This window comes from Trachypithecus francoisi, unplaced genomic scaffold (assembly GCF_009764315.1).
Source record: "Trachypithecus francoisi isolate TF-2019V2 unplaced genomic scaffold, Tfra_2.0 Lachesis_group4, whole genome shotgun sequence".
NCBI classification, from domain to species: domain Eukaryota; kingdom Metazoa; phylum Chordata; class Mammalia; order Primates; family Cercopithecidae; genus Trachypithecus; species Trachypithecus francoisi.
Genome location: NW_022681469.1, coordinates 51,405,531 through 51,420,327, shown reverse-complemented (window position 1 = coordinate 51,420,327; position 14,797 = coordinate 51,405,531). Strand labels below are relative to the sequence as shown.

General features: G+C 39.2%; 1 protein-coding gene across 27 annotated transcripts in view; it reads right to left on the bottom strand.

Moving 5' to 3' along the window:
* NRCAM (neuronal cell adhesion molecule) overlaps positions 1-14,797 on the bottom strand; it is a 335,017-nt gene that overhangs the window by 25,591 nt on the left and 294,629 nt on the right. For 11 of the 27 annotated variants that reach the window (XM_033192817.1, XM_033192788.1, XM_033192790.1 and 8 more), the window contains 8 exons: positions 11,485-11,682; positions 11,308-11,378; positions 9,774-9,999; positions 8,887-9,002; positions 7,287-7,491; positions 4,792-4,914; positions 3,268-3,444; positions 2,161-2,196 (listed from right to left, as the gene is read on the bottom strand). In XM_033192817.1, the coding sequence (XP_033048708.1) occupies positions 2,161-2,196; positions 3,268-3,444; positions 4,792-4,914; positions 7,287-7,491; positions 8,887-9,002; positions 9,774-9,999; positions 11,308-11,378; positions 11,485-11,682 (1,152 nt within the window). Of the gene's footprint in view, positions 1-2,160; positions 2,197-3,258; positions 3,445-4,791; positions 4,915-7,286; positions 7,492-8,886; positions 9,003-9,773; positions 10,000-11,307; positions 11,379-11,484; positions 11,683-14,797 lie in introns of all 27 variants that reach the window. The other 16 variants (XM_033192796.1, XM_033192798.1, XM_033192814.1 and 13 more) reach the window with 2 other exon arrangements.

The window sequence follows — 14,797 nt, the reverse complement described above, 5'->3', positions numbered from 1 at the left end:
ATCACGTTGGCCAGGCTGGTTTTGAACTCCTGACCTCAGGTGATCTGCCTGCCTCGGCCTCCCAAACTGTTGGGATTACAGGTGTGAGCAACCATGTCCAGCCATGTTGATGCTTCTGTAGCTAAGGATATCACATGTTTCATCTCTATTCATCTCTTATTTATTCCCTTTTGTCCTGATTTAAATAAAAATTTAAAAGATACATTTAAAAAGTAAAATTTGGAAGGACAGTGGAGAACTTTAATTTTTCTTCTGTCACAGAGCAGCTAAACTCCACATGGAGAAGGGAAATAGAGAAGAGGATAGAATTCATTTTCAGATTGAAAAAAAGAACTATTTTTAAGGAAGGAAAACCCAGGATCACAAATTATGCTTGAGCAGTTAAAAGTCTTACCATGGCAAAATATCCTTTTATGTAAGCCATATTTAACTACTGCTAAACTATTAAAATAAACCGTATTAAAATTAAGGTCAGATTTAGCTATTTTTTACCCCTTATTTAAACATTATTCCTTATCTGAGATCCATCAGATGTTAATACTGGGGGCTTAATGAACTTTCAGACACTCCATTTTTGCTTGTCTCTTTAACCACAAGCAGCTCACAATTCAAATTAGTAACATCAAATGGTAAAACCAAAACTCTTTAAATAAAGATTTTAGTTTTAATTTATTAAAAACAGAGGGGTGATGATTTTTCCAGTGGAGTGCACATCTGCTTCTAACGTGACAAGTCCATTGAGAATTCAGACTTGCTTCACAGACAGTCCTGCTCAAGCACAATTTCTCTGCTATCAGCTCTAGGCACGGCCACAGTGACATGTCCACTGCATAGGAAACAAGGCCAGGCTTTTAGTGAAATGCTCCAATTGAAGTTATAAAGCACTACATTATTGTAAAACAACTAATGATTTTAACTGATATCTAATTGTCATAGGAAGGAAGTATACAAATAAACAGAAGTAAGTTTACATCTTCTATGATATAGAAATTTTGAATTTTTACAACTTCGTCCGTTCAAGTCTAAAACTACAAATATAATATAATACTCTTAAGGTTACTGAAAACGGCTATAGTTCTTATTCAATACCTCCAAAATCTATCTGATTGATATTTTGTAATTTACCAAAGCTCTGAATATAAGCAAATTTCTAAGCAAATAGAATAAATCTATCAAGTCTAAGCTCACAAGAGTTGAATAATATAGGGCAAAGCACATTTTTCTCTTGGTCTTCCTTTTCTTCATTCCTGTTTACACTCACCTGATCTGTGAAAGCCCAGGAAAACCCCTGACCATGGGCATGCCACGTGAAAACAGTGCCCAGTGGCAGATGCTCCACTGCTCTCTAAAAAGCTGACTGGTCAACAAGCAGCCAGGGGTCAAAGACTGGGGCATCTTTGGCATTGCCACAGATGGAAGACATATTACAACTTATTCAAGCACCATTCTCCCAACAAATCTTTCTGACCCAGAGAGCTGTCAGAAATAAAGGAGAACAAAAGTAATCCATTGTGGATTGTTGGCTGTTACTCAGGAGGAAGAGACTTAGGCAGTTGGGTGAAGACAGGATGGGATAACACATTTGAGAAGACCATATTGGTCACCTGGAAGACTCACTTGTAGGGGACCCTAAGCTCGGGGAGACTTAGTCCCAAACCAGTTGCAGGGCATTGCTATGCTGTAATTCCAAATAGACGGTTTTGAGCAATGGCAGTTGAATGTACACTGTGTCTACAAGAAGAGCAGCCAAATCAGAATAGAACAGGAAGCTTGGTTGATCTGATTTTTACCAGGCTGCTTCCATCACAGGGCTAATATTTCTGAACCTCAAATAATGTGGCATGGCCATATAGAGGATCTGTGACAAATCCACAGCTTTGGTCCTGTCTGATCCAGCCAAAATCATAGTATTAAAAGCTAAGATTAGGATTTGTACCAGGGATAAGTCTCAAGAAAAAATTTTTGGAGAATTCAATATGTGGCTTTTTACTTGTAAAGAAAGGACTAGAAATTAATTTCAAAGCCAAGATTGGATGAGATCTCTTCTTTTGGTGGTTCAAGGCATATTTTATTTTCTCTGTTTTACCCATGCTGCACTTCCCCATGTTTCACATTGCAAATTTCACACATGTATAAAGTCATGCAGATGAATTATTTTACCTTTGCCTGCACCTACATCAGGTGGAAGAATACCAGCTTTAATGAAGGGAAACAGAAACAGGACACTATATAGTTAGATGTAACACACCCATGAGCATGTATAGCAATACAAAAACACTTATTAAAACGCTAAAGCATGCAAGAAGAATGAAGTGTACCACATCAGGTATAGGGGACACAGATATGTTGGTGTCCCCAAACTTATCCAGTATTCAAATCCAGTACCAAAATTTTATCAGGATACCCAGTTTGAATACCCAGTATTCAAATACATTACTTATGGTGCATTATTCATACTTGTTTATTATGTAAGAAGGCTTAGGACATTTCAAACCAATTTTTGGACAGAAATTATCAATTTTTTATGCTATCAAAGATAGTCAAATGAATAATACTTAAACAACTCTACAATTTAGAGACATGCAAAACCAGAAAATCTTTTATAATATTTTTGATAATTTTCATTGAATCTCAAGATTTTCAGAATAACTTTTTAAAGTATGAAAAGAAGTGTTAATTCCTTTTCTAAATACTGTAATGCTCTATTTTGCTTTCTTTGTACATACCAAAATGTAAAATCTGTTGCTCAAACACAAAATAAATGCACTATTTAATAACTGTTTCGATTTCCTTGCTAGAAAATGTAAATCGATATGTGAACTAGAAAATTATTTCCAGTAAATCAGGACCAGAACTCGAATTACATATATTTGTGTGTATACAGGTGCGTATGTCTGTGTATGCATATATGTATTATATGTATGTGTACATATACATGTTTGTGCATGTATATAATATATACAGTTGTAAATAGGAAACAACATTCCCTTGAACTTCAAATTCAAGTGTGGCAAATATTATGCTTACTCACTCCCGCCCTAAGATTTTAATATAAGTTTTAAAAAGTTTCACATAGTTGAAAAATATCACAGTCCAATATGAACTAAATAGCTGATTATATATCAGAATGAGAAATTACAAATAAGTATTTGCATTAATCAGATAAGACAGACACTCCATAGCAAGAAGGAAAAAGAAAGCATAAACTTAAAGATTTTTATTTCATGATGGTTATGATTATATGGATTTTATACATACCCATCTTACCTTCATCCATAGTTGTTACTGCTTCTTCTGTAATTTGACTTCCTGATCCTGCTGATGTTTGTGCATAGAAATAAAACTTATATCGAGTGCTGAAATTTAAATTTTTTAAAGTCCACCGTGTCTTGTTGGCAGGAATTTTTAAATCTACCAGAGGACCTAATTCATGTGTGCTGTTAACTGTCAATAAGAAATAACAAACAAGTGCATTCTCCATTAATTGTGACAGGAATACTATTATAAATAAATACGTCAACTAAAAATGTTCAACCTGGCTTACATTGACTTTTATAATCCCACTCACTCTTTGCCCAGCATAAATAAGTGATAACTTTTTAACAGCTTCTATACTATGTTCTATCATATCATATCATATCATATCATATATCATATCATTATATCATATCATAAGGGGGAATATGTTCTCTACTGGCTAATAAACTAGAAGAATTTTGTGGTTGAATCACAATAGAATTTTCCCCCTGTGTTCTTGCAGGTGGAGTCGTATTGTTAAACAACCCCAAACATTTTTCTTCAGAGGACTTGTGCCAAAGGAACTATTTTCTATTTACAGAAAATGCGTATCTGATTTAATGACAGCACTCGCTTAAACTCCATCTCTAAAGGTCTGTATTATTCTACAGATTACTTAATTTTTAATAATATATACATCATTTTTCTTAAAAAGTAAGATTTGAAGTTCTTTCTGAAATAACACTTGAAGGTATATGTATATATTCTAAAGACATAAAGAAAAACTAGTTTGTATTTTCTGATAACAGTTAAGTATTTTTAAAACTGTATTTCTAGCCAGGCTCGGTGGCTCACGCCTGTAATCCCAGCACTTTGGGAGGCTGAGGCGGGCGGATCACGAGGTCAGGAGATGGAGACCATCCTGGTTAACATGGTGAAACCCCATCTCTACTAAAAATACAAAAAATCAGCCAGGTGAGGTGGTGGGCGCCTGTATTCCCAGCTACTTGGGAGGCTGAGGCAGGAGAACGACGTGAACCCGGGAGGCGGAGCTTGCAGTGAGCCGAGATCGCGCCACTGTACTCCAGCCTGGGTGACAGAGCGAGACTCCATCTCAAAAAAAAAAAAACAAAACAAAAAAAACTGTATTTCTAACGGAAAGTTAAACACCACATGTTCTGACTCATAGGTGGAAGCTAAGAAAAGTTCATGTCACAGAAGTAAAAAGTAGAACACAGGATCCCAGAGATAAAGGAAGGACAGGGGGAAGGCAAGATAGGGAGAGATCAGTTAAAGGATACAAAAGGACAGCTAGAAACAAAGACTAAGTTCTGGTGCTCCATACACAGCTAGAAGGAGTATATTAAATGTTTCCAACCCAAATAAATGATAAATATTTGAGAAGATGAATATGCGAATTCCCCTGATCTGATCACTATATGTATCGAAACATCACTATGTACCCCATGATGAGGTACAATTATTTGTCAATTAAAATAATAAATACAATAAAATAAAACCATATCTCCCCTTTTCTTCCTCCCAACAGCTTACTTGGCTGGTACTTTAAGGTGTACTCTGTCAAAATGCCATTCGGGTGGCTTGGTGGATCCCATTCCAAAGTGAGAGAGTCCAGTGTTGGATTCACAATCTTCAAAGACGAGGGAGCACTGGGGACTTACAGGGAGAACTTACAGTCAACACAGAGATTTCTGAATGTTTTAACATGTATTAAAGTGACATTTCACCGTGCTCACATGATTTAAGGTTTTGGGTTTCAGTAACTCATTCCTGATTCAGCTGAAAATACATTAGTACAAACCTGTGACGGGCACCCATTTAGTTCTTCTCTTCCTTTTTCTCTCCTGTCATTTACATTTATATTCAATAAAACCATCCTCTCAAAACACATAATGACTTTGCCTTTAGATGGACTCAAACCTAATATTTTAAAAAGAGGCAGTCCTTATTTGACTCATGAATGGTGTCTTAATAGAAGCAAACTAGCTACCAAGTGAAACTATTCTAACCGGATCTGTGAGTGGAAGCAGCTGTGTTCTGGACCATTAAGGACTGTTTTCTCCAACAAACCAGGTGTCTCCAAACAGTCAGAATGCCCTGCCTGGTGGGCTTTGGGCCAGCACGCCCAGGTGCAGAGACGTTCTTATCCTGAGAGCTGACAGCTGCCCAGGATCTGGTGATGAACGGACAAAAGCCCAACCTTGGCACACCCCTGGCCCTTGGGAAGGCCCGAGGGGTCTCAGGTTCTCTGTGGCAGAGGCTGGCAAATCACCAGAGGAAACATGTCTGCTCATCTTTTATTCACTTCCTCATGAGGATGATGGCCAGTGGCAGCTCTCTCTCACAATGGTTACCTCCCCTACCACTGCCCCTGAAAATGAACTAATGGAACCACTCTCCCTATTGTCACTCTAGCCAAAAACCAGACAGTCAGCCTGAACTTCCCTATCTGCCTCATTTCCATCATCTCCTCAGACACCAACTCCACTCCCTTAATCTAAACCATATCCATTTCTTCCTATCCCCATCTTCTTTGCCATTTCCCTGCTTTAGGCCCTCAGATGTCTTTGGCTGGTCCTGAAACTATGCCTGGCACATAATTCTAGGTTTCTAAGCTTCCCCAACCCAATAAGTGGTTCTTTACTTTGGGGGGGATCACAGACCCCTTTAAGAATCTGATGACAGCCATAAACACCCCCTGGAAAAATATACACACATCTTGCATACAATTTCAGGAGGTTCATGGAGCTCGTTCAACCCATTCATTGACTCCCTAAGGGACTTCAGTCCCCAGGTTAACAGCCTTTGGCCTGCAGGTTTGTCCACAGCACCCAAGACCATCCATGATCTGGGCCTTCCCTAGCTGACCTTCCTCCCTTTTCTTACCAGTTCTGGCCATGCAACTTGCAGTTTTCTGAAGGAGCCAGGCTATTTCATATCTTTGTGTCTTCAGACATACTTCTTCCTCTCTTCTTTATCCTTCAATTCTCTGATCATCTCCTCTATGACACCTTTCCCTGAATCACCTAAAGAACCAGTGTGAGGCTTCACTTGTGAAAGCCTTGAGTAGGAAGGGCCCTGACTCTCTAAGGGACAGTGAGAGTGAGGACAAAAACTTATAATGAGATGGGAGCTGGAACACAGGGTGGTTCTCAGAGGCTGCTGGGCAGCTGCTCACATCATGAATCTTTCAATCAGCAGCCAGGGTGGGGTGCATCTTCTGTGAACTTCTTTTATCAAAAAGAGCTAAGCAATCTACAGAAGTTATCTGGCCATTGTCATAGTGGCATATTGTTGCAAAATTTAAAATAGGTAAAGCTTATTTTATTGCCTTTTCCAATCTTCATTCTTTTTACCACATGGGCCCCTCTCTCCATCACCCACAAGGCTCCATTGTCCCTGTGTCCAAATTCCTTCTCCCCCAACTCCTGGATCAATATATATTTGGTCCTCCCTTACTGCCTCCCTTGCAGTTGCGCATATCTGCAATGACTTTTCCCTCCTCTTTCCCAATCCACTTGGTCAAGACTTGCAACCTTCTAACTCAGTTCAACTTTCAAATAAATTAGAGAAGTGCACTAAGAAAGAAGCTTCAGAAGTAAACTATAACTTATAGAAATATTTTCCTTTCCAGGTGTTTTTGTTAGGTTATCTAATTTGGTTCTCAGGCTTTTCAGATGAGGCTACTGACACTAAGAGAAGTTATGGAACCTCTTTCAGATCAGAAAGTTAATGATCCAAATAAATGTCAAAGTAGCAAGGTTTCAGAGAGTGAATGTGGAGAAAAATTTTAAGTCAAGGGAGAGGGCATTTCAGAGCAGCAATTTGGGTTCTGAAGCCTCCTACATACACTTAGGCCACATATGATCTGATATTTTGGTAGTCTTGTGTGTGCTGTATTCATCTATGGGAATTTCAATCACATTTGGCTTCCAGAATATACTTTGATCAGTAGCCCTTCTGTCAGGCAAAACCTCTCAGGCTATGCCATATGTTCCTGGGATCTTAGAGACGCATCCATTCCATACCTCCTTCTGGAGTATTAAAGACTCTGTCAGGGCTGGCTGGCCCCTCCCCTTTCCCATTGACCACTCGGACGTTCAGTGTGTAGTGGCTAAAGGGCTCCAGCCCCGGCAACATGCCATGCGTCTTGCTGCCTTGGAAGGTGAGGATCTTTTTCTCAATGTGACGTCTGTTTCTTTTAGATGAACTCTGTGTCTTCCAATAGTAAATCTGAAACAGCAAGAACAAAAGTCAGGAATGCACAAAGGAGGAAACAAGATTCCTTATGCTCACAAAATTGAAATTGTTGTTTTTCCAGAAAATTCCCTTGGTATATTTTAGAAGAAAATTACTAACAAAACTGATGGATATTGATTCTGAGGCAAGAGGAATAGAAGCCCATAGATAATGAGGGAAATTAAATTATAGCCACATGACAAAGCTGGGCTACACTATTTTGTCGCAGGAGTCTAAAGAAAATGAAAACAGTGTGAGACCCATATGGTTTTCTCTAGAACATGAGGCAAATGGAGGACAATAGAATTTAAGTCTTTTACTTGTATAAAATATTCTAAAAATAAAAATTACTGCCCAATGTTTACATACTTTTCCAGAATACATGTTCATGTACAATCTATCATTTAGTTTAATCCTAGACACCACAGTGAGGCTTTTATTACTGTCATTCATATGGTGCAGATGAACGTGTGGGCTACTAAGTGACTTTCATAGCCACAGAGCTATCAAGAGCCACAGGGGATCCTCCACTGAAAGTCTAGAGTTTTTCCACTAAATCAAAATGTATCACTTAGTTTAAAATACTCATTTTTTTGTATTTGATTGCAGGCACAGGTTTTGGAGTGATGGGCAAGAAAGTATTGATTAATTTTGGTCACAAATCCAGAATTGTTGTTTACTAAGTTCTCTTAAATTCTTAGGAATTTAAAGGGATTTTCAAGAGACGTCAACATGTATACGGAATCTGGCAAAGCTGAGGGGGGAGGAAAAAGGTTGAACGTGATGTAGTACAAAAAGTGACCTCTAGAGGGCAGGCTAAACAAATCAAAGTAGTGATTGTTTGCTTGGCCGCCTATCAGTAACAAATCTCTATGAATCAGTGCTTCTCAAGAACAAAGATAATGGATATTTATCTTTCAGTACATCTCAGGAACAAAGATAATGGATATTTATAAGAATGACCTAGCTGAGAGTATAAGGTCTTAAAGTATATTCTGAATTATTTTTAAAATGCCTAAATGATTATCAGGATAATTTTGTGGGTTCACCACATGTGGTCCATATTGCTTTAAAGCTAGCTACAGTTGATAACATTCTAGGTTGTTAAAAAATTAATTTTCCCCATTTTGTATACATACTTAGTTGGCAGAATGTTAGATCATCAGTGGGAAAAATGGAGAAAACTTTTTTTTTCTTATTTTGGATGCAGTGAGATTTCAAGTCCACTCTGGCAGTGGCTACCTGAGGCAATGAGCCAAATGAACTCTTCAGTCCACAAGTTCACAAAGCAATGAACCGAATAAGCCCCACCTCCTGTAGTGTGCATGACAAGTGGCATTCGCTTCTGCCCTTACTAAAGAAAGCCACAAAAGGTCCCCCTTCACTTGCCCGATAGCCTTGTAGGTGTCCTCGGATACTTTTCAGAGGTACTGGGTCCCAGTGCACCTCCGCTAAGGTACTGTTCACCACATTCACATGCACGTTCCCGGGAGCCACCATTGGGACTAGGAAAAGGACAGGGAAGCAGTAGAAGTATCAATGTTATTTTTAATTTCATCCATAAATATCACTATCTCTAATAATTTTTGGCCTGAAGCATACTCCACTCCTGTTCTATGGATTATTAAGGCTTGAACACAGATTTTGGGGTATCTGTTTGACTTTGTGAGAGTTTTTTTTTTTTTTTTAAGAGATGGCATCTTGCTATGTTGCCCAGGCTAGACTCAAATTCCTTGGCTCAAGGGATCCTCTCACCTCAGCATCCTGAGTAGGAAAACGAGATTTTTTTAAAAGTACAATTGACCCTTGAACAACACAGGTTTGAACTGCATGGATCCACTTACACGTGGATTTTTTTTTTCCACACAAATACAGTCAGCCCTCTATATCTGCAGGTTCTGCATCTACAGCCAAAGAAGATGGAAAACACAGTATTCTCAGGTGCAAAACCCATGGATAGGGAGGGCTGACTTTTTACATAGACAGGTTCCATAGGGCCATCTGTGGGACTTGAGTATTTGCAGATTTGGGTGTCCAAGGCAGGGCATCCTGGAACCAATCCCCTGTGGATACCAAAGGACAACTAAACTGCAATCACCTTGAAAGTTCTGAACTTCTCTTTCTTATACAGCAGGCTGTTTAAATTCAGAGAAGTCATGCAAAATAATTGCCACCTCCCTCCCTTGCAACCTGAACAGCTCTGGAAATGGCCTTGGCTTGCACCTTGGCAAGTCTGTTTTGCTGGGGAAAAGTAGAAAGGAAACGGCATCACTTACGGTCTTCTCCAGAATGTCCCATGACTACAGCTGGCTCGGGGGCAAACCCCACGTCATTCAGGGCCTGAACTTTGATCAGATATGGAACAAAGGTTGGCGTGCCTGAGACAATATATTTGGATACATTTGCCACAACCACAGATGTCCATTCATCATCACCGTCTTTCTGGCGCCAGCTAACTTTGTACTGAAGGCCTGGCCCATTAGATTCGAAACCATTCAAGGGCTACAAGAAAAGCCAAATAACCAGAGCTTATGACACAGATCAACTGCACAATCTTTTACAGGAACAGCAAATTCAATTCCCAGACCTACAGAAAGTGATCATTGAAATACTAAAACATAAGCTATTAACCCTTTTCTCCAGGGATCTTCTATCAATTGTGCATTTGCAATGAGATTCAAAGCTTATTTGGGATCAACATTTCAAAGTTTGTAAATTACTATCTTGATGCAATAAATACCATATAAATCTTTCAAACTCTGGCTCTACAGTCAAGGATGGTGATTCTTCAGACATTTTGGTCACATAGAATCCTTTATATATTCCTGTTTGTGCAATAGTACATCATTGTCCATTTTACTTGCAGATGGAAACTTATGGACTGTTTTCCTCTTTATTAAAAAAAGGCTAGCCTGTCATTCTGTTGTTTCTACATGTTTGTATAAATATATGTACATATATGCATACATGTCTAAGTATGCATGTATGGATCTATCTAAAATAGGTTTTGAATTATGAGTAAATATATGTTAATTTGCCAAATCCAGAAAACACAGACAAGCTTTCCCCACTAAAGAAGTTGACTGCTGGGAATGGCTTGGTGCATGTCTTCCAGGTCGTTGTTTTTTTTGAGATGGAGTCTTGCTCTGTCACCCAGGCTGGAGTGCAGTGGCGTAATCTCAGCTCACTGCAACCTCCTTCTCCTGGGTTCAAGCGATTCTCCTGTCTCAGCCTCCTGAGTAGCTGGGATCAGATGCACCACTACACTCCAGTCATTTTTGTATTTTTAGTAGAGACGGGGTTTCACCATGTTGGTCAGGCTGGTCTCAAACTCCTGACCTCATGATCTGCCCGCCTCGGCCTCCCAAAGTGCTGGGATTACAGGCGTGAGCCACTGGCCCCGGCCCCAGCCCCAGGTGGTTCTTTATGATAGCTAGCATTTTTTTGAGCACGTGTATCCGCTAGGTACTGTTCTAGGTGCTTTATATGTATTAGCTCCTTTAATACTGTGAAAACTGGTTCTATTATTATTCTCATCACACATGTACCTAACAGAGATGTTAAACAACTGGCCTAAGGTCACAGAGTTAGTGGCAGAGCTGGGATTTGTACCAAATCATTTTGACTCCAGAGCTCAAGCTTTTAACAACTACATAATACTGCCTCTCAAGTAAAGATATATATGTATCTTTATATATATTTTTTCCCCAGAAATAGGTGAAATGAGATTTTAATGTAGATATTATTTTCAAACAACTTTTTTTTTCACTCTAAAAAATAGCGAATAAATTTGAAGGCATCATAGCTCACCTTCCACGTAATCACCAAATTATCAGGCTCTGTTCCCAGTCCTTCCACATCTGAGGGATTTTTATCTGGTTCTGGAAGTTAAGCAGCCACACAATGCGTAAGCTTTGGTCTTTTGCGAAAAGTGGAAAACTTTTTTATTTCATTTCGTACCCTAGAAGTCCTGCTTTCCCGCTTTACCTGAGGCTTTCGTCAAATATTGCTCAGAGGCCTCGCTGGGCAAGCTCTTCCCGATGCTGTTCACTGCCATGACGCGGAAGGAGTAGTTCACGTAAGGAGACAGCTTCAGCTGGGCTGTGGTCTGTGTTCCAGAAACTTCAGTTTGGTGGTGCCACAGTCCTGGCTCGTGCATTGTATCTTCATATTCGATGATGAATTCTGGTCACGACACACACACACCCAACCCAAGACCGTGAATTCAGTCAACCCAGGGGTAGCTGCTAGCTATAACTAACAGGGCAACCCAACACAAGCAACCCAACATGAATTATTTTACTTTCAAGAAAAACGCCATTAAAATATTTTGATTTCAGAGTTATCATTATCCTCAATACTTAAGCACACATAACATTTTAGTGGAAAATGGCATCTCACTGTATTTAATTTAATTTCTCCTTTTACAAAAAAAAAATTTGACCACCTTTTCATATATTTAAAGTTTTTAGGGATATATGGATTAATTCTTAACAGTTTTAGATTTTACCAGACCTGGTATTCTTTCCCTAGCATGCTGAGTTTAGTTACTTAAAACTGTTTAGAATTAATCCATATATCCCTAAAAAGTTTAAATATATGAAAAGATGATCAAATTTTTTTTCATAATAGTATAAATTAAATTAAATATAGTCAGTGCCATTTTCCACTAAACATATTGGCAATAATCAAATCCACTAAACACACTGGCAATAATCAAAGGTTTAACATGCTTTGTTGATATGACACAAGGAATCAAGCATTCTCTGACTTTGTAGGAAGTGTAAGTTGGGACAACTTCTATATAAGACAATTCAGAAAATCTGTCAATATTTAAGGCACATACTAAATTTTACTTCTAGCAATTTATTTTGAATAAATGGGCTCACACAAATGGCTCAAACACACATGAGAAAGAATTTACATTGCAGTGTTATTTGCAATTGAAACAACCTAATTGCAAACAACCTAAACATCCATCAACAGGACACTGACTAAACAAATTACCCTATATCCACACAATGGAATACTCTGCAGCTGTTAAAAGTGACTGTCGGCCAGGTGCAGTGGCTCACACCTGTAAACTCAGCACTTTGGGGGACCCAGGTGGGTGGAGTCCAGGAGTCTGAGACCAGACTGGGCAACCTAGCAAAACCCCATCTCTACAAAAAATTAGGTGGGTGTAGTGGCGTGCTACTATAGTTCCAGCTACTGGGGAGGCTGAGGTGGGAGGATCACCTGAGCCCAGGAAGTCAAGGGTGCAGTGACACCCACACTCCTTTCCATACTTCCCTCTGAATTGTAAAAATTACATTTCAGACTCCCTCACCAACTGGCTCTGGCTGAGTTTCACCTATGAGAATCAATGACAGAGAGACAGGAGAGGAGAGGAGAGGAGAAGGGAGGGGAGGGGAGGGGAAGCGAGGGGAGGGGAGGGGAGAGGAGAGGGAATAGGGCTGTTCCATACGTACTGAAATGGAATGATTTCTAAAGTGTATTGTCAAGTGAAACCAAGTAGGATATGGAATCATGTGTGCTGGATACTATGCTTGTGTAAATGTAAAACAAAATTACTATAACAAATAAACAGACATATTCACTTGCATATAAATGCATACTACCTCTCAGAGAATATAAACCAATAATACTGTTGTGGCCAGAGGAGCCGGGAGACACGGGCGGGAGAAGACATACTTTTCAGTGCATACCCTCTGCATCTACTAAAATTCTGTGGTATGTACACATTTTACCCTTGTAAAATAATAGGTAGTTGGATATTCACTGATTGCCTACTATGGGCCAGGTACCATGATATGCATGGTAAACACAAAGATAAACTAAAAATATTGTATGTGTTGCAGTGGTTCAAAACTAAGTCCTTGGAGTTCTCCTTTCAATCCACATTCATCTTTGGGTGATCTTCAGTCCTATAAACGGATGACTTTCACGTTTACATCTGTAGCCCAGACCTCTTCCCTGAACTGCAGACTCAGAAAGTCCAATTGTCTGCTCGACAATTCCACTTGGTTGTCCATGACAGCATCTCAAACTGGATAGTACCAAAACTAATTCTAATCTTCCTCTCCAATTGATAGTGACAACCCAGGTCAAAACCTGGAATCCTTCTTATTTCCCTACTTCCTCCACACTCTCGGTAGTACAATGCCATGTACCATTAAGATATATCCAAAATCTGACCATTTCTCAGTCTATTCCAGGCCACCCTCATCTCTTGTGTGAATTATCACATAACCTCTTAATTCAGTAGTTCCCAAACTTTCTCGGTTTATGGTATACTTAGTGTCTCCGTAATTTATTTTTCATGGCTCCCTTAGGCCAAAAGAATTACTTAATGTTTTCATGTATTAAGTAGCTAGATTCATACAACTTGATATGTATTTATATCTTAAATAAATGTAAACAATTTAAATTTTAAACAATTTTAAATCTATTTATATCTTAACAATGTAAAGCTTCTTTTATATAAGTTCTCAAACCTTGTAAACAGATTGGACACCACCTTCCATATTTCCTATTCCCCACTGATTTCCATGTGGCACTTGCTTTTTATCACAGCAAACACTTTGCAGAGATATAACATTATCACAAAATGACATGGGATATAAAGTTGAACCTGTAATCTGCCTCAAGCTAATTTTATGTGATGTTTGACAGATGTCACTGTTTTTTTTTTTCATACCGGAATTCAAAAGTTAAAACTTTAAGATTATTTCAAGGAAGGTACCCCTGTGAATTCACTGAGGTACCACAGGACACTTCAGTGCACAGTTTGGGAACCACGGTCTTACGCAATCTCTCTGCTTCCCCTCTTGTTCTTCTATACACTATTTTCAATAGACAAGCCAGAGTTATTCATTCATCACTCCTCTGTTAAAACTCTCCAAGGCTTCCCCATCCTCACAGTGGCCTACAGGACCTTGCACAATTCCCACTCCACACACCCACCACCTAACTCTTTGCCTCTTTGACCTTCTCTCCTCCTTCACTTTCCCTTGTTCATTTCGCTGCAGCCACACTGGCATCCTAGCAGGCACACCCTGTCTTAGGGCCTTTGCTCTTTTCCTTTGCTCTTGCTGTAAAGTTCTTCCCCTAGACAACTGCATAGTGTGCTCACCGACCTCCCTCGCCTGTCTTCATTGACATATTCAAGTGTTCTTTCCTTAGTGTGGCCTTTCCTATTCACACTATTCACAATTATACCCCTAGCTCCACATCTCTTTCTACTGATTTGTTTCTTGCATGCCCTAAACACATATAAATACAATCATATGTATGAGTT